At 32.5% G+C, this 21,157-nt stretch overlaps 2 protein-coding genes across 2 annotated transcripts; both read left to right on the forward strand.

Moving 5' to 3' along the window:
* The first annotated feature begins 6,543 nt into the window (after window positions 1-6,543).
* Window positions 6,544-9,388, forward strand: LOC126667654 (probable sodium/metabolite cotransporter BASS1, chloroplastic). The gene is made up of 7 exons (XM_050360680.2): window positions 6,544-7,211; window positions 7,694-7,787; window positions 7,872-7,905; window positions 8,016-8,070; window positions 8,425-8,508; window positions 8,579-8,866; window positions 9,012-9,388. The coding sequence occupies exons 1-7, from the start codon at window positions 6,687-6,689 to the stop codon at window positions 9,162-9,164; spliced, it is 1,233 nt and encodes a 410-aa protein (XP_050216637.1). The 5' UTR covers window positions 6,544-6,686; the 3' UTR covers window positions 9,165-9,388.
* A 691-nt stretch (window positions 9,389-10,079) lies between these two features.
* LOC126667655 (beta-1,4-xylosyltransferase IRX9) lies at window positions 10,080-17,232 on the forward strand. Its single transcript, XM_050360681.2, has 3 exons — window positions 10,080-11,000; window positions 11,328-11,547; window positions 16,864-17,232. The coding sequence occupies exons 1-3, from the start codon at window positions 10,354-10,356 to the stop codon at window positions 17,050-17,052; spliced, it is 1,056 nt and encodes a 351-aa protein (XP_050216638.1). The 5' UTR covers window positions 10,080-10,353; the 3' UTR covers window positions 17,053-17,232.
* The last annotated feature ends 3,925 nt before the right edge of the window (window positions 17,233-21,157 follow it).

Genomic DNA, 21,157 nt, shown 5'->3' on the forward strand with positions numbered 1-21,157 from the left:
GAAACTTTTTTGATCCATATTGTTTGTCACTTTCGAATATCAAGTGAGCTTTAATTGCTATTTTTTCATATTTATCATCTATTAATTTATTAAAAGAGTACGATAACACAAATAAAAATAGTAGTCATAAATGTTGACAAGTCCTAAAATAGGATTAACTTAGTAAAAAGCGTTTATAAATTAAGACCTAGTGTTAAAGCCAAATGCGACAAATATTATGGACCGGAGAGACTAATAACTTAACAACTTTTCAAACCGTTTACATTAGCTGCACGGATTAATATTTGCCCTCTGTGCAACTTAATTCTTGTGTTAAAGCCAAATGTGACAAATATTAACAACTTTTTAAGCCTATTAGGTATATAGCATGGAAATAGAAACAGAAAATGCCGAAACAGTAAAAGGTGAAACAAAAGTTTAAAATATTAGTTTTGGAGTTTTAGAAGCTTTTCCAGAAATAAAAATAAAATGCTGTAACACAGAATTCGAAAAGTTTCCTCGCAAGCGGGAGTGTAATTGTTTATTTTCCGATTTCGTCTTAGAGTAATACTTTTAGGCAATTCCTAAACTTCAAGGTGCAAGTATTATAAGCATTTCGTATTTTTTTTCTTTGTTTTTGCCTTGCTATTCCGATCTAAAACCTATTGATTCTCAGTGCAATTGCAATTCACTACCATAACCTTCAGCAAATTAACTTGTAGGATAGTGTGTCAGTAGGATCTGTCTCTGTTTATCTTGATTTACATTAGTTGCACAAATTAATTTTTCTTTCTGAGTTTTACTGTAATCTATCTATACTATATATAAAAGCACGGATGGGGGGGGGGGGACAGGCAAATTTACGGAATAACCCTTTTTAATCTATATTAAATAACGGTTTTATAGTCATTAACAAATTAATTATAATAATTAATTATTAAAAAATTATTATAATTAGAGTTTTAGTTAAAATAAAATTGTATACTGATAGAGGACTATTAATTGAGTATAGAAAAAATAGCTAATCTTTTCCAAATTAATAGGAATATCAATCTTTTAGTTTGACTATACTAGCAACACAATTAATATTATCCAAATCTTTGTTAATTATATGTAAATTTACAAAAAAAATTAATTTGATTTTTTTAATTTTGTTTTAAAATAATAATACATGAATTGACGAGTCACGTTACGAGCCACGTGCGTAGCACGCAAAGCGAGACTAGTAGCTGTAAATATATGCATCCGTGTTTTCCATATCTAGAGTTTCCATATATAGCTAGCAGGTTTCGATGTAATGGAATTCTAAAATGAGTGAGGCATCAAGTCATTTTTGTCATGGTATGACATGGTATGGGGGCTTCTATATTCAATCTATAGTTTATTCTTGGGTCAACCTAGTTTAGGGTTCCTAAACTATACGGTTTTAGTTCATCAGGTTCTTCGACTTCTATTTGCCTCCTAAAGTCTCTAAACTTTTATTTTATTGGTTTATCAGATACGGATGTTCAAATTCTGTTTGGGTGGGGTATAAGCTTAAACCAACCCAAATTAAAATCTAATATTTTACAGGGTTGCAATCCAATTAATTTGGGTTATGCTATTTTAGGATATTAAACACTACAAGTCATTGAACTTACTTGTTATTACAGAAAGGGTACTAAACTTCATTTTGTTATAAAAAAGTCACTAAACTATCATTTTGTTATAATGAGATGTCACTCGTATAAAACGTACCGTTTTGACACTAAAACACACCGTATCTGCTTATGTGGCAAGCCAGAATTACAAATAGGAATATAATTCAGTGACCTTTTTGTAATTCACGATAAGTTTAGTGACTTTTTTATAACAAAATTTGACCGAATCCGCCGTAGTGACCTCCCGTTGTAATAAAAGGTATAATTCAGTGACCTTTTTGTAACAAAATTAAGTTTGGTACCCTTTCTGTAATAAGAAATAAATTCAGTGATTTAGGGTGTTTAATAACCGCTATTTTAACTATCCTAAATAAATATGGGTCAGTTGGGTTATTTTGTTTAAATGTTTTTGGGGTCTGTTATTTTAAAGGGTTAAATGCAAATTCATACACCAATTTTGACCTAATTTGCAATTACAACATAAACTTTTAAACTTGGCAATGTCGGTAACCAACTTTCATTTCTTGGCAAATTGGTACACCGACCAATCATAAAACGACAAATGGCGGTTTATTACAATGTCCACGTTAGTGTTTTTTGAGTTTGGTGTATCGATTTGCCAAAAGTGTAAAGTTGGTTACTGACATTGCCAAGTTTCAAAGTTTATGTTGTAATTGCAAATTAGGTCAAAGTTGGTGTATGAATTTGCATTTAACCCTACTTTAAATGGTCTTAGTATTTTTTTGGCCAAATGTTGTAAAAAGGCCAAATCTTTCATAAAAATTTCACAAAAGTCCTGACCTTTCAATTTTGTCGATTTTGGCCAAAAATTGATTATTTGGTTTCACAAAAGTCCTGACCTTTCAATTTTGTCGATTTTGGCCAAAAATGGATTATTTGGTTTCACAAAAGTCCTGATCTTTCAATATTTGGCGTGCCACATAGGCGTCAAATAGGCTCCACATAGGCAAATTGAAATCAAATTGAGAGTTGGCCACAATTGAAACCAAATAATTTGTTTTTGGCCAAAATCGACAAAATTGAAAGGTCGGAACTTTTGTGAAACTTTTATGAAAGGTTTGGCCTTTTTAAAACATTTGGCCTATTTTTTTAACCTATGTAATATATAATCTGTGAATTTTAAAATTTATTTTCCAAAAAACAAATATTTTCCAGAAAAAAATTTATTTTTCAAAAAATAAATTATGTTCCAGAAAAAAGTTATTTTCCAAAAAAAAAATATTATTTTCCACAAAAAAATTAGAAAAAAATTATTTTTTCAGAAATTTTTTTTTGAAAAAAGTTTATAAAAAAATTTATTTCCAAAAAAAAAATACAAAAAACTTGGTGAATCAATCAACACATGTATGTGCACTTCTAAATAAATATATAACCCAAACAAACCCAAATAAACTGACAAATTCATTTAATTAGGTTATAAACCCAATGGTTTATTATTACAATAAAGAGTTAATTCCATAATAAATCATGACTTTTACACGGAATTTCATATTAATCACGACTTTTAAAAGTTGCCATATATAAGCATGAACTTATATTTTTTTTTAAATCTATCACTAAATCAAATTCTGGTGTATTTTTGCTAACGTGTCCGCCGGAATCCGATGAATTTGAAAAAAAATGGAAGGTAAAAATACACCGGAAAACTAATCGGTGATAGATTTGAAAAAAAAATGAAAGTTCATGGTTTTATATGACAACCTTTAAAAGTCGTGATTAAAATAAAATTTCGTGTAAAGTTCGTGATTTTTTTATGAAAATAACCCTAAAATAAATATAGTAGTTTGAGTTGGTTTCATATGGTTGGTTTGAATGGATTATGTGAATTTTGTACATCCCTATCATCAGGTCCCTCAACTTTTATTTGATGTCCTCAGGTTCCTATACTTTCTTTTGTTGGTTCATCGGGTGCCAAAACTTTTGTTTTTTAGTTCATTAAGTCCTTTTTTAATGGATCTTCGTTTAAGGACCTAATGAAACAGAAAATAAAAGTTTAGGGATCTGAAAAAGTCAAATAGAAGTTGAGGGACCTGATGAACTAAAAAATAAAATTTAAAGAGCTGAGGAACCGAATAGAAGTTGAGGGATCTGATGAACCAAAATAGTATAGTTTAGGAACCATTTTGGATTTCGGCTTTATTCTTTAATTGATTTTTTTAGCCATATGAGTTTTCAGCTCTTACTCTGTTTTGGGTCCTTGTTTTCTGGTGGTCATGGTAGCATATTTGTCGATCCAATTTTGGTTTTTTTGTTGTCCAGAGTTGCATATGGGTTTGTTTGCAACTAGAAACTTGGAGATATCTGATTCTTGATCGCCTTCGGTTGTTTCAGTAAGGGTAACCTTTCCGTTGAACAATATTATCGTGGTTTCTTAAATTTATGGAGCGAATGTTCGGGTATTATACATGCTCAGGTACACAAGGAGGCGTTGTATGCACTCATGGAAGTACATGAGGAAGTAGACATGATCAATTTATGATTAAGGCCACAATATGTGGCTACACGGCCTGGGTTATCAGAAGAAATGCAATTCCTACAATGGATGTTTGTCTTGGAGAGTTATTGAGGGAGGAACAAAGATTGATAGGAAGGGGACAAAAGAGGCTATATTGCTACCAAATGCACAGATGGGCACACCATTAGATAGCGCATAAGTCGTCCTTACAACCATCAAGAACAAGCTTTTCAAGTTGGTATCCAAACTATGCGAATGACACAATCTTCACAAATTGCAGCACCAACAATCACTACAACAAGTACTAATCATGTTGTGCTCACTTCAAAGATGGTTCAGCAGATGGTTATCTCAGCATTTCCTGTAATTGAATTTCTAGATAATGGTAGAACTGATGTCCTTGGTTGGTTGATTCAGGTGTCTCCAATCACGCTATTGGTCAGATTGAATTACGCTTAATCTTCGAAGCTATAATGATCAGCAATACATTTTACATATATAAATCATTTGTATATGGCGGATTTTACATTTTGGGTTGCTGGAATTGTATGAGACCATCTAACCTTTCATTAAATGATTTACTGAAGCCAACGAAATTCCCTAAAAAACGCTCATGTTTTCCTTTAACATTGCTCAAGCAAAGAATTATTTTGCTGTCAAGAGTATGGTAACTTGTTATGTATGTCATAAAATTTACTAATTTTACACGTTTTCTTATTTCAATCACGCCGTTAAAAAATCGTGATTTTCATACACGAACTATCAATTCTCTTAAATTCATACACTGTTCAAAAATCAAATGAAAATTGTTGAGTTGACAACCAAATAGTGACATGCCATAACGAACTGGATAGTGACACGTCATCAATTTTTGCCGGATTTTTGCACGGTGTATGAATTTGAGAAAAATTGATAATTGGTGTATGAAAATGATGATTTTCTAAACGGCGTGATTAAATGAGAAAACGTGCAAAGTTGGTGAATTTTATGACATACATGTTTTAGACCTCGGGCTCTCCACGTCCTTTTCTCCTGCACAAACAACCATTGATGATGTGGCTCCATGGTCATGGTGCCATTACGGATGTGGCAGCGGCATGAAGTTGACTGGACGGGGCTGAGGTGGAATTCGGCAGTGCCACATCATTACGGACCAATATTATGGTTTGGCGACAAAGACAAATCGTTCGGGCGTCAGCACTACTTTTTTTACTGCCTTACGGGAAAAAGCTTTTTCACCCAAAAAGACATGATAAATAGCCAATAAACAATTAATTAAGTCTTGGGACTGATACATAATTGAAAAAACTCATAAAACTCATAAAACATCTTAAGCTGAGGGGTTTTAAGCAATTAGCCTTCAATAATATTAAGTACATTTAAATTAATTAAATCATGATTATAATAAAAGCTGATAAAAATAATTAATTTTACTTTTTATTTTCGGTAGAAGAACATTTGTATTTTGTGGCTAATAATAACCCATGGCCTCTGAGTTTTGAGCCTCCTTACAAGAAACCCTCTTATCTTTAAAAACAATCAAGAAACCTCTTTATTACTGTGACAGCGCTCAAAAAACCCCATAAGCCCCAAATATGACTAAAATACTCCTGACGCCGTCTTTTTCTGGTGAACTGTCATTCTAACAAAATAAAAAATTGGTGATGCCACGTCAGCTGACATGTCATCAAAATACTCTAAAAGTTAAAACACCCAAAATACCCCTAAAACTATTAGAATTTTAAAATAAAAAATCTAACCCAACTTTCTAACCTCCACCCGCCACCAGGTACTCAACCCCTAATTGCCGCCACTGTTATCCGGCTACCGCCATCACCGAAAATTTTTTCCAGCTTCTTTTCTCGAAGAACGTTAGGTTCATGATGTGAAAAACAGACATGAGTCAGTTCTTCCTTTGAAGAACAAATCCAGACTATTCTTCGAAGGAGAACGGATCGAGGTTGTTCTTCTAAGGAAGAACTTTCTTCCTTAGATGAACATGTTAAAGAAGATGACTGCGGCCAGAAAATGGTAGCGGTGGATGAGTTGACTAGGCTGTTTAAGTTTGGTTGGGTTGGGTTGAGTTAATTTTTTTAATTAAACTTTAATAGTTTTAGGGGTATTTCAGTGTTTTAATTTTTTTAAGGTATTTTGATGACACGGCAGTGATAATTTTTTTTGTTAGAATGACAACTCACCAGACAAAGACAACGCTAGAGGTAATATAGTCATATTTGGGGTTTAGGGTGTTTCTTGAGCGCCACCACAAATATTAGGGAATTTTTTTATTATTTTTAAACATTAGAGGATTTCTTATAAAGGAACCCAAAAGTTAAGGGTCATAAGTGATTATTAGCCTATTTTTTTTTTGGAATAGGAGTGTCTTCTTTATGTGACGTGTGAAAGTGTAGGTCTTATTGACGCCAACTTAAATTAGCTCACTCGAATAGATGCTATCAATCCTAATTAGTAATTAACCCTTTTTTTTGTTTTCTCTAGAACCGATCACGAAGAACATGAGATTTATTATGAACACTAATTCAAAGTAGTACTTACTTCAAAACCAATTCCTAATCATACAATAAAAAAAAATGCCTATATCTTTTTCCCTTACATCTTCAAATGTAGGAACAACAAACAAACTCGGATTCAGACCGAACACAACACCAACAAAAACTAAACTCAATTCCTCACTTGTCATCTCCTCTTCCAAAAATTCGCTGTCAAAACTTCAACTTCATTCAAATTCACTAACCCCACTAAACACTAATACACCCAAATCAATTTTCCATTCTATAACTAACAGACCAACCGCCAAATTTCTTCAGTGTGGCATTTCATCGAACGACTTGAGTGCAAGTAATAAGAAAAGTTTTAGGGAGTACATTGAGGTGGTCAGTGAGACAATATCTACTGCATTTCCTTTATGGGTATCTTTAGGTTGTCTATTGGCGCTTATAAGACCCAGCTCATTCAATTGGGTCACTCCAAATTGGACCATTCTTGGCATCTCTCTTACTATGCTTGGTATGGGTATGACACTTAGCTTTGATGATCTTAAAGGTGCTTTGGCTATGCCTAAAGAGATTTTATGTGGCTTTGTACTTCAGTATTCGGTATGTTCCGCTGATACGAGAATTCTCTGTGGTTTTGATATGTTGCCTTGATCTTATTTGAGTTTATAATGCTTATTGGTAGTGTTGAGTAGATGTTTTAAGTACAATCTAAGAGATCTTTCAGAAAAACAAAAGTTTTTTAGACTATGATATGAGTTGTACATTTTATGACCAATTAGAAAGTAATTTAGATTTGCATAGTGCGGGCCTTGTCTAGATGGTTAAGGCGTCTCCGAGTTCATTTGAAGATTGTGGGTTTAAACACCGCCTTTGTAACTAACATCTAACGAAAATGAGACTCTAGTAGTCGGAATCCTATATATGTCAAAAGAAATAAAAATTCGCTGTATAATTATATTTTTGCTTTGTTGATACTCTATTGAAGTTAAAGTAGAAACCTTTGGAGAAATTAAGAACATTAGTTGTTCAGTTTGCATCCCTGTCCGATTAAATATTTACACTTCGTTGGCCTTTGGTTTCAGGTGATGCCTATTTCAGGGTTTTTGGTAAGCAAGATCTTAAATCTGCCATCACATTATGCAGCTGGTCTAATTTTGGTTGGTTGCTGCCCTGGTGGTATGCCTATTTTTTTCGTTGTATAAAGGACATTTTTTGCTTCCTTTATCCCCAAAATAATTGGTGTTGAATTCGTATTTGCAGGAACCGCAAGTAACATCGTGACTTACATTGCACGGTTTGAAAATTTCTATATTTTGCTATGAAAAATTATTTGCTTTTGAAATTTTATTTCATTTATACTGTGAATCTGCAATCATAGGATATGATGATCTCTCTGTCTTGCAGTGCAAATGTGGCACTTTCAGTGTTGATGACTGCAGCAAGCACCCTTACAGCTGTGGTCAGTAATCAGCAATGCTAATTGTACTATGTAATTTTCATTTACTTTAGAAAATCCTATAATCTGTATAGCCGACTCAAATTATCTGGGAATTGAAGCTGGGTTGAGTTCAATACAATTGAGTTGTATAATTTAAAACACTTATACTAAGCCTTCCACTTTCAAAGACTACATCAACACTTCAAAATTGTTTTCAGTTAATTTATTTCCTATGGAGTTTGGTCAATGGAAGTTTCGTTGGAATAAAATTTTCTATGTGGTGAAAATTTCTTATTTCCACCAGACTCTGAAGAAAACAATTTTGAACTTTTACTCTTTTGACAATAGTGTCTCGCAATTATGTTTCAATTGCAGGTCATGACCCCATTACTCACAGCTAAACTGGCTGGGCAATATGTTGCAGTAGATGCAACTGGACTGCTCCTGTCAACCTTGCAGGTAGATTTTTCTTCGTTGCCGCTGCTTATATCAAAGAGCTATATAATAATTTCCTCTGCTAAAAATGCAGGTTGTGCTTCTTCCAGTTCTGGCTGGTGCATTTCTAAATCAATATTTCCAGGGCCTCGTTAAATTTGTATCACCCCTGATGCCGCCCATTGCCGTGGGAACTGTTGCCATTCTATGTGGTAATGCAATTGCCCAGAGTGCTTCAGCGATCCTCATGTCGGGTCGGCAGGTGGTGCTTGCTGTTTCTTTACTTCATGCATCTGGGTTTTTCTTTGGCTATGTTCTTGCAAGAATTCTTGGAGTTGATGTGGCATCTTCACGGACAATCTCTATCGAGGTTGGAATGCAGGTAAATTATTCTTTTAGCAGAATGCATGTTTCAGTGTTCAATTATGTTTATGTTGCCTGTCGAGTATGATTTTTGAGTAAACTGGATGATGCAATCTGTATAGAAACTTGTCGCAAGTTTTAATCTTGGATGTTTAATGTTTCAGAACTCTGTGCTTGGGGTGGTTCTGGCAAGTCAGCACTTTGGGAACCCATTGACTGCAGTGCCATGTGCAGTTTCTAGTGTATGTCACTCTGTCTTTGGCAGTCTCCTAGCGGGAATTTGGCGACGAACCCCCCCTAACCAAAATAAGGATTGATATGTCGCCTAGAAGCCAAAAACTCTTCGCGTCGGCATATTGCAAAGTTGAACTCATTATGTTTTTTCAATTACAGGGTAGTGAACTTAGTTGGGATGAGCTAACCTTAACAATACACTTGCTCTGCTCTGCTGTATTTGGTTGTGCATTTGCAGGATGTGTGGGATGCTTCAGGTAGGAGAATGAAATTATCTGAAAGTTTAAATTAGTTGTTCATTTTATAACTGTGCTTTAGTTACAAATTAATTGCGTGGTCACTTAATAAGTCCGGTCCTGTAAATTACATTTGATCTATTAAGTCGTTGAAAAAAATAAAGTAGTGTTAACGTTATACAGGGGAACAACTGATAACCGTTTAAAAAGTTGCTAAATTTAACGTCAGTAGCGGTGAAGCAAACCCGACAAGTTAAGTTCGATAAGAATGTATATTTATTTGTGTTAAGCATAGCTCGAAAGCCTATCCAAAAGAGAGTCGCCTGGCAAAATGAAGCTCAACCAATTTAAGAAATATTGACCCTTTAGTATAGCTCATAACATAGATAAAAATAACATGCTATGGGGTGAAGCTCACACCTGAGCATGTCTGGTTCGAACCATACCCGAATTAGAAGCATTGAAGAGAATACATAGAATTACACTACTATTTTCGTTCAGTTTGAAAATTATGTTTTGGTCGGTTTTTGCACACTGCTAAATCCACCTAGCCTCAATCTGGATTCGTCAAGTTTACGTATTTGGCGAATTAAATTACCGTATCATGGTCCATTTTGGTGCCCCTCGTTTACGTTATGAGTTTCCTAACAACTATTTGGTGCAGCCTTCTTTATAGTATTATTCAATGTTTCTTTCACTTAAAGAGACAACTAAATGAAGTATATGCCTAACCTTTGAAAGCAATGTTTGAGTTAGCTAGTTCCCATCATATAACAAATAGCTTATATTCCTATCTTCACTTCAAAAAGAATAAATCAACTTCACCCATCACGGGTTGGCTGAATTAGTCACAAATGTAAACTTCGTGTGAAATTCGTAATTTTTTTTATGAAATTAACCCTTTCTTTAATATATTCTCCATGATATTCAACATGTAATGCCACCATATATATATTACCTTGCAATCTTTTCATTCATTATCTTTTTAAAGCATAGATCTCAATCACTGTTTGAAGAATTTTGGTGAAACTAAATTATGGGATCTACAGAAAGATCAAAGAAGAGAGTACAATTATGGAAGAAAGCAGCAGTCCATTTCTGTTTATGTTTTGTTATGGGTTTTTTCACAGGCTTTGCTCCCACCTCCAAGTCTCCACTATTTTCAACTTACAATATCTCTTCATCAAAAAAATCACATTCTTCTCCAAAACCCAATGATATGTTCTACTTTGCAGTGACACCACAGACTGATATGAACACATCTAAAACCCTAATTTCAGCTCCTGAAAAAGCTAGAGACGAAGAGAAAAAACCCGACGACAAGTTGGCATCGAGAAGACTAATAATCATTATCACACCAATTAGTAGTAAAAATCCATACCATGAGGTGTTGTTAAGGAGATTGGCAAATACTATAAAGTTGGTATCTACTCCATTGTTATGGATAGTTGTGGAAGGGCAATCCGAGTCGAATAAAGTGTCTGAGATTCTAAGAAAAACAGGAATTATGTATAGGCATTTGGTGACAAAACAGAATTTTAGTGATGGAAAAGAAGAATTGGATCATCAGAGAAATGTTGGTCTTACGCATATTGAGCAACACAGACTTAGTGGGATTGTTCATTTTGCTAGCCTTTCGAATGTTTATGATCTTGCCTTCTTTGATGAGCTTAGAGAAATTGAGTATGTTCTCTCTTTTTATCTCTCGCTTTCTATTCTTTTCGTTTTTCGGGTTAAATATTTTTATGTTACCGAACTATGTGTGCGTTTTTAATAAAACAGTTACCAACGTTGCGTTTTTAATATTTTGGTAATCCAACTAATATTTTTTTGCAAGCGGGAGGCTACCCGCCAGTTTCATATTGGTTTTCACTTATGTAGTTGTCGGCTTGTTACCCGTGGCACATGATAACCTCCCATGTAAATAAAAATCGATTAGAAACAAACGAGTAACCTCACCGATTGTCGCATGAACTTATTTTCATATGATATATGCAATGTAATTTGCAGGGATTTTGGGACATGGCCAATGGCAATGGTATCAGCAAACAAGAAAAATGTGATAATTGAAGGACCAGTATGTGAGTCCTCACAAGTGATTGGATGGCATATAAAGAAGATGAGCAACAATGAAACACAAATTCGCATCTCTAGTCTTGCATTTAATAGTTCTATTCTTTGGGATCCTGAGAGATGGGGTCGCCCTTCCTCCATTCCACTTACTAAACAGGTATTCCTACTTGATGTTGCATCAACTCTAAGTCACTAGTCTAATATGGTTAATTTGTGTTAATTTGATAGTTGGATGCACTACAAAAAAAAAAAAAATTAGAATCAGCACCAAATATCTTTGCTGCTAATAGTAATAAAATTGTTAATAATAACATATAGCAACAAAACAATTCACATCATGTTGCTGCTAATAACACGTGGTCTTAAAATGCTACTTATAACTTAACTTATAACATCAACTCTTAAAATTATTGCTGCAAAATGTCTTTTAGCAGCAGAAAGTTAAAATTAGCTATAAAATTATTATTATCAAATACAATATTTTTTTGTAGTGATGATCAAATTCATTTTACAGAAAATTTCAGGTACGAGAACTGAGTTTATGTAATTTGAATCTATTAATCAACTTTCACGTCTAAACCATTAATCCAAAATAATTAGATAAAATTAGTTTCTACAATCAAATACTAAATTTTATATATTATCAGTCTCATATTTGCATGTGTAAATTATTATCATATTTTTTCGATGTAAAATGTTATATAAAAAAGTTCTCAAAATGTAAGATTATGTGTGGACGAGCTTGTAATGATGCATCCATGCAAAACAACTATTTTCCTCCTTTTAAAGTAAAGTATAAACTAATAATACAAACATGAAAAGTTAATAATAGCTTCAACTAGGGTCCAATCTTACCAACTGGTAGATAGACACAATTGTTTTTGGTTTGAAATTTATCATTTTTGGTTAAATTGAGATTTCTTCTACATAAAGAAATATGTAGCTGAAGTTGCAGGCATTGTTGTATGCTAGCAGCTTGCTACCAACTGAAGGCATAGAAAGAAAACTACATTTCATCTAGTCTAATAGACTCAAAATTATTTTGAATTTTTACGTTTTAATAGCACTCTAAATTAAGAAAATTAGACAATTTTATTATTTGAAGGATGAAAATATTTAAAACAACTAAATTTAAGAGTTATATTATACTTTTATCTATATAGACAAACTTAAACAAATTCATTAATTTAAAATATATTCAAATAAGCCTCTCCAAAAATTAAAAAAAAATAGAAAAAAATCAAAACGTATCCGACCCACCTCGTGCGAGCCGTCCTCGGACCCGCTGCTGTCATCCATGGGAGGACAAGCAAGAAGGTCTGCCTGTCCTCCCATGGAGGACGAGAAGAGCAGATCTGCTCGTTCTGTTCTGGTCCTTCATGGAAGCACGAGCATAGTTGCTCGTCCTTCTATGGAGGACGGCTGCGGATCTAAGGGAGGACGGATTGGTGTGCATCTGAGGAAGATGGTGGCAGTTCATGTGGGGCGGCGATAGGATTGAATATATTGAAAATATTATTTTAATTTTAATTTGTGGAGAAAAGGGTTTTTTTGTTATATTTATAATATCAAATACATGGTAAATATTAAAGATTTATTTTGAATTTTATCCAAATGAAAATAATTCAATTTGATGTTTAAGGATGTTAATAAAACGTAAAAATTTAAAATAGAATGTAATTGACAATTTTATAAGATAAGGTGTGCTATTGAAAAAAAAATTGAAGAATGGATGGTTTTTCAGCCATTAACATTTATCTATATTTTGATATTTAACATTAATTATTAACAATAATAATAATAAAAAAATAGCCACCAAATGATAAGCAGGACATGTGTTTGCATACCTTATGCAAAACTATTTATAACAGTTCCATATAATAAATTATTGTTGGTTAGTTCCCAAATAATAAGAACAAACACCAACTTGATGTGTATATGCAATGTTACATTAATTTGTTTTTTTAACCAACCACTATATGATTGTTATTGGAGGAAATTGCATCCAACACTCAAAAAAAAAAAATCGCACCTATACTTAGTTGATTTTTTTTTCTTTCAAGGACAATACTTATTTAATCAACAATATATAAAAATACTTATTCAAGTATGAGTTTAGTTTTTAGAATTTAACTTTAAGGTGTCGGTGGTTACCGATGATGGTCGGCGGTTTTTGTCGAGAACCATCGATGGAGGCTATGGTCGGGGCTGGAGGTGGGAGTCGATTGCCGTCGACAAATTCTGCTAAACATCATCGGTGAGGTGGTGGTCAGCGGTGGAGAAGCGATGACCAATAGTGGTCAAAAATTTATGTCGGAGACTGTTGATAGGTGGTGGCCAGCCGTGCCACAGACGATGGCTGGAGTTTAGAGTTTAAGGTTGCGTTGAGTTAGTTTATTTTAGAATTGGTTTATGATTAACTATTTTTACAATTATTATTTTTTAAATTGTTTTTTCATTTTAGTTAAAAAATATCTTTTTTAAAATCAATAACTATTTTTCTAATATATTTTTTTGAATATTTTTAAAAACAAAACCCTTGTTATAATCGTGCCAGCTAGCATATATTTGAGTCAGGAAAACTATCTAGGTGGCAACTCTATTCTTAAAAGGGATGTATGTGTTTACCAAAAAAAATATTTATATTTTTTACATCAACACATAAAATTTAAAGAGTCACATTTTTCCAACTTTATGTTTTTACTCTCGGAATATAAAAATTTATGATTTTACTCCGTTATCATAGATATTATCATATCGGTATTATAATCTTTATGTAAAACTATTTTATGTATTTTATCATACTACTATAATAACCTATTTTCATAACAGTATCATAAAATATTGTCATAACATTATCATAATGTACTTTATCAAAACAATATCATAAATGTTATCATAATATTATCATGATGTATTTTAGCATAATCTTTTCTCATAATTTTATTTGAGTTAATTACTATTATCCCCTTGAGGTTTGGTCCAAAATACTACTTCCCCCATGAGTTTTAAAAATTGACTATTTTCCCCCGAATTTTATGTTTCAGCTAACTAATACCCTCTTTATGGAGGGGGGTATTAGTTAAGAAAACGCAAATATATGGGGATAAACAGTTGATTTTTTAAAATTCATGGGTGAAGTAGTATTTCGGACCAAACCTCATGGGTAATAGTAATTAACTCATTTTATTATAAAATTATCATAATCTTATCATACTATTATCATAATCTTATCATACTATTATCATAATCTTGTAATACTATTATCATAATCTTATCATATTATTATCATATAACCTTATCATACTATTATTATTACCATAACCGTATAATGCAAAAAACATTTACGTACTTTATCATAACTTTATCATAAAATATTATCATACGATAATGTTATGATACTGATATTGATAATATTATGATACTGATATGATAATCAAAAGCGTTGTTTTCGGTAGAAATTTGTCTGTTATGCATATTTTCAAATTTGAAACTGAAATAATCATTTGTATTTAATTACAAACTGAAAAACATCAAAAATCAATATCAAAACTGATTTTATTGATCTTTTTTTAGATTCACGATTTAGAAGAAATATGTTAGAAATATGTTAGAGAGGGAAAGAGAAAAGGCCTAATTATTTAAAAAAAACCCCCACCTTGTAATAATTTTTTGTTTATACCATGACCTAGAAAAAAGTTCATTTGTACCCTATTTTTGATTTTTCATTTTCAACTGTACCCCGAAGTACTAAATTGATCTCTTTTCATATACAAAAAAGACTAAAATAATCCTTTAAATTTAACTATTATTCTAATAAGACATTAATCATATTAATTGTTCAAAAATACCTTCTTTTCAAAAAAAAAATTTAATAACAAATATTTAATTTATATAATTTTTTTTTTGAAAAGAAATTTCGAACTCCTCCTCGAAGGAGGAGCACGAGCTGCTCCTTCCTCCATGAAAGGAGGAGCAGCTCAGCTCCTCCTCCCATGGAGGAAGGAGCAGATCTGCTCCTTCCCCCCATTGGAGGAAGGAGCAGTTCTCCTTCCTCCATGGGAGGAAGGAGAGCTCCTCCTGAGATAAAAAAAATTTTAAAAAAATTAGCGGGTTCGATAAATCGGGGGAGTACAATGGTACGCCGAAAATATTTTTTTAAATAATTTAATTTGTTATTAAAATATTTAAAAATAATAAATTAGAAGATTAATTTGAACATTTTTAAAGTTGAAGGACTTATTTATATTTTTTAAAATAAGGAAAAATATGTTGGAATCGTTCTATTTAGTTGTTATTAACATTTTTATCCTTAAAAATTTTATATAGTCAATTGTACCCTTTTTGGGGTAGAGATGAAAATAAAAAATCAAAAAAAGGGGTACAAGTGAACTTTTTCCTAGGTCATAGTATAAACGAAAAAATATTACAAGGTGGGGTTTTTTTAAGTAATTAAGCCAAGAGAAAATAGAAATTGTACAAAAAAGTTATATAGTAGTTTTTTTTCGATCTAAAGAAATAAAATCATCAAGAAAATTAAAGGGTTAATTGCAAATGCATACACGAACTTTACCCTAATTTGCAATTACAACATAAACTTTGAAATTTGACAATGTCAGTAACCAACTTTCATTTTTTGGCAAATTGATACACCGACCAATCACGCAACGAAACATGGCGGTATATTACAATGTCTACGTTAGTGTTTTTCGTGTTCGGTGTATCGATTTGCCAAAAGTGTAAAGTTGGTTACTAACATTGCCAAGTTTCAAAATTTATATTATAATTGCAAATTAGGATAAAGTTAGTGTATAAATTTGCAATTAGCCCAAAATTAAAACTAGGTAAAATCACAGCTTCGGAGGAGCAATGGAGGAAGAAAATAAAGAAACATAATAAGAAATAACTATTAGAAGAAGTGAATATTTGCAATGAATTAATGATGTTAAAGGGTAATTAAAACAAGTCATAGAGTAAAAAATTCAAAAAACAAAAAGTGTGTATATCTAAAAAAATTCTGTGTTGATATAAAAAATCATATAATCTTTAAAAATGGAATATTTTAATCAACTTCTCTTAATATGCATCAAATGAGTCCAGCATAGTAGCCACGTCAATAAAGATACATTCTGATCACTTTCATTTTTTAATTAGACTATAATTGTAGCAAAATTCTTTGAACCAAGCCAAGATTAATGAAATTGATAAAAAAATTAGAATTAATTAATATGTAGATATTTTAGATCATGCCTTCAAAAATTATTATATACCTAAGATCCGAACTCGAAAGTTTTGATATGTTAGAACAATTTTATGTTAATTGATAAAAATGTGTGATGATTCTTTAATGTTTATTACTATATGCTTTTATTTTGGTATTGAGAGAGAATTAATAAAATTTGAACTTGTACTTATGATAAATTTATATAATTTTGCAGCACATTGTTAATTTTAATTTTTTATTTCTTGGCAGAACTCAATTAAATTTGTGAAACAAGTAGCACTTGAAGATGAGATAAAGTTGAAAGGAATTTCACTAGAGTGCTCTAAAATCATGCTTTGGCAGCTTAAATTTCCAATTGAAAAAGAATCTTCATCAGATAATCTTGTAACTATTGCATCTGATGGAAATGGAGATGAAGGAGATAAATCAACAAAATAAAAAAAATGAATTATAGAGATTTAATTGATTCTCCATCTTGAGCTTTACAAACCCTCTATTATGTTTATTGTTGATTTGTTGTAGCATGAATGGATATAAGTAGGGTTGATTAAGCAAAATGCAAAAGCATTGATTAGTATGAGATTACCAACATTATGAAGTATAACTATTTTGCCCTTATTTTGTTTCTTGCGAACAAAAATAAAAAAAAAATTTAGAGATTTCAATTTAATACAAAATTGTAAGTTTTTCTTAGCATCATATTTAGCTTTTTTTTTAACACGCTTAGTTAACCAAAACGATTTAGTTAAAGATTTTAAAAATTATGACTAGATAAGTTTGCGCGGTTACTCATAAAAAGGGATTAAATACTTTACCGGTTACAGAACTATAACCTTTTTATATAATGGTTACCGAAGTATAAAAAATTACAAATTAGTTATTGTATTATAACCTTTTTACCAACCGGTTACCGGATTATAAAAAATTTCAAAGTGGTTATCGAACTATTGTTTTTATTTTATATAAAATGGTTACCAGCTTTCTGATGTGGATAACTTAAAGATGTATCGTCAAGCATCAAGTCGGTAATCATTTTGTAAATAAAGTACTAATTTGGTAACTATTTTGCAAACAAATACAAGCTCGTTAACCATTTTGTCATTGTTCACAATTCGGCTATCATTTTGTCAAAATATAGTTCGGTAACCGTTTTATTACTTAATAACATTGGTAATCATTTTGCAAAAATATAATAGTTGGGTATCAACAAAAATAAAAGAAAAATAATTCTATAATGAGTGATTTGTTTAACATGAAAACTAAGAAATAATGAGGAAGCTGGTACAGATGAAAGTGAAATTATTAATGATATAGATGAATATAAAAACATGGCCTAAACGGTTTTTTTAACACTTGTTATAAGCAGGACGGGAAGTTAGGCCAAGACTACAGAAGAATCTAGTTCTTGGATCGTCTGGAGCTATTGATTCGTAAAATTGAATTGAGATTGAACGTTTCTTTATCTTAATTGGTTAGCTGATTGATGGAATTCAGATCTTGAACTTTTTCTAAAAAAATTGAGAGTAACAATAATGTATTTTTTTATCATTTTTAATTCTTTTAAATTAATCTTTGGAGTCTAATAGCGAGAATGTTGCTTGTTTCTCCAAGGTCTTTAATGAAGAACGTTTTGGATAACCTACAAATATTGTTTTCAATTAATAAGATATCATCTATATACAAGTATGAGACAGCTAAAACAAATAATAAAAAATAATATAACATAAAACATCTAATCGTCTAAATGGCCTCCTAATTTCAGTATCCAAATTCTTCAACTTCCTTTTTTGTGGACCTCGTCCATCACTAACATAACTTTTTTTAGACTGATACGTCTGAGCAACAAATTTCCATTGCATTGTTTGTACTACTCCTCTCCGAGAACTACATAACACTTTGCAGTGTTGCAAGCATCGATCAACATGATAAGGTTTTTTGGACCAATCAAAGATTTTTTGTCTCCAATCTATGCTAAGATCTAATTGGTAGACTGGCTATACCACTTCTAATGATATTCTTCCACAATGAAGACATGACATAGATCACTTAATAGATTGAATTATATGATTGATTCAAATTCATTCTCGTGGTGTGCAAGGTCATTTACTCGGATATTTTCTATCCTACCAGCCTATTGCAGCCAAGATTTGTGAAATTCTTCTCTTAAGCGCATGATCTTGTTACAATACCTCATTAGTAGTTCTAACTCGCATTTAAACACTTGTATGCTTTATCATGACCACTCAATCAACTATAACTTGAATGGTCCTTGCCCTTTATTCATCGAGCACTATAATACTGATGATCATGACTTTATAATCTCCCTGATTGTTGGTGCATTATAATATCATTGAAAAGGAAATACCAACTATCATTCCTAATGTTTAGACGATCATAATTTCAGATCCTGCCCATATTTATCTTGAACTACCAAACCGTAATTTTCCAAGAGACTAATTCAATACAAGTGATATAGTTATCTTTAAAATTCAAAATGGGATTGAGAGCGGAGCGGGGTTCGGGTCCGCTCGCCCAAGCTTATAGCTAACTTCAGATCTTAAAAGGTTTAAAAAATGGAGTCGCCATTTAGCTCAGCTAGAAAATATATTTTCTACTGACTGGATAGATCTCTCATGCTTATGGGTGAGACCACCTTATATCGGACCAAAAGACCGATTTCATGGACATTCTACCGAAACTTGTGTACTTGGCTTATCGATTACATTGTTATTTACATGACATATTCAATTATTATCATCTCGACATTCATGCAATTCATAGGATAATATACTGGAAATTAAACATATATGAAAGCAGTTTAGGAAATCGCATATGACTCAATCAGGACTAGCATGTAAGGCAAGTAGCAAGTACTACTAAACATATATCTGACCCTAAGATGTCTATCAGATAATAGATAACTGGCTGATTTGGATCATTTTACATGCATAAAATCTAAAACCGGATGTCTAAGTGAGATTTTTTTTATTAGGTCAAATTGAATGCATAATCAACCTTCTAATTACATTTTCATGGCAATCCTATGATTTATAGGTAATTTGATAGATTTGATTTGATTACTAATTTATGTGGTTTAGTCCTTTAGCCTATTAACATTTGGATTAGACATGATTTTCGAAAGCGTTTAAGCATTGCAAGCATACACATAGGCAGTGATATACATATAAGGTCAGAGATACTTTTAGATCTTGTAGACCGAAGTGTCTGGCACTCATGAAATATCGTGCTTTAGCATCCACAACTGCAGAACTCGTATGGATACAATTCCTTCTTCTTGATATTGACATTCGTCTTCATCAAGCTCCTCAACTATTTGTGATAACAAAAATGCCTTATATATGACAATCAATCTGGTCCTTCATGCACGATCCAAACACATTGAAATTGTCTATCACTTTGTTCATGAGAAAGTTGATGTTGGCGCATTAATTATTCGCTACATTCCGTCCCCGCCACTATCATTCCCTCCAGGTTGAGAAAGGGTGATAGAAGTCAACATTAATCCACCAAGGCCATTCCTAATCAAGAGTTTACATTTCCTAATTGGGATCCAACGGTCTCCTCATCAAAGCACAAGAAATATATTCCTCTAATCACAAGTCAACAATATCTCCTTCTATAATGGGCACAGCAACAACTTCTATAAACAACCATATCTTGACAAATATGGTAAAGAACACTGCCATATCTCATGGTCATTAGAATAGACATTGATGTTGCTTTACTTATTCTAGCTTAAACTTCTATATAAATAATGGTTGTCACCTGTAAAAATTGATATGGAATGAGAATTATTTTTTTATGAAAATCTTTACTAGGGACATCTTACAAGGCATCATTCACTGTGAACTTCGTATGTACGAACAATTAGGCCGAATATGAGGCTCTGATCTTTGCATTAAAGATCTTAGTGGAGCTGTGGGCAACAACCATCCACGTTTGAGGAGATTCGCTAATGGTCATCAAGTAAGTCACAGGCGAGTTCAAATGTGAGTCCAACCTTTTGATCAAGTACTATAACAAAGCGAAGAATTTGATAGAGGGATTTAAAGACACGAGGTTAGAGTATACCGAGAGGACCGAGAATTGTGCAGCAAATGACTTGGCACATCATGCTAGTGGGTACAAATTCGACCACCAGTTTCAGGCGATAGAAAGAGATACCCCAAACTTGCACACTAGGGGCACCACGATAGATGAAGCTATATGATCGGTCTACCAACTAAACCTCGCCCATGACTGGAGGCATGAAATACCAAACTGGATCGTCCAACCTGATATGACAAACAGAAGATTAAGGACACTAGCTTTGAGCTATGTCAATCTCGCAGGCAAACTCTACAAGAAGGGGATTGGTGGCTTACTATTCCGATGTCTCGACCCAAAAGAAGCCATATTAACAAGGGTCGAGGTACACGAGGATATAGAAGGAGCTTACCAGGAGAGGCCGAGAATATGATGGATGAGTCATAAATATAGATTCTACTGGCCCAAAATGGAGCAAGACTGCATTAGATATACC

Source organism: Mercurialis annua, linkage group LG2 (assembly GCF_937616625.2).
Source record: "Mercurialis annua linkage group LG2, ddMerAnnu1.2, whole genome shotgun sequence".
Lineage (NCBI taxonomy): Eukaryota > Viridiplantae > Streptophyta > Magnoliopsida > Malpighiales > Euphorbiaceae > Mercurialis > Mercurialis annua.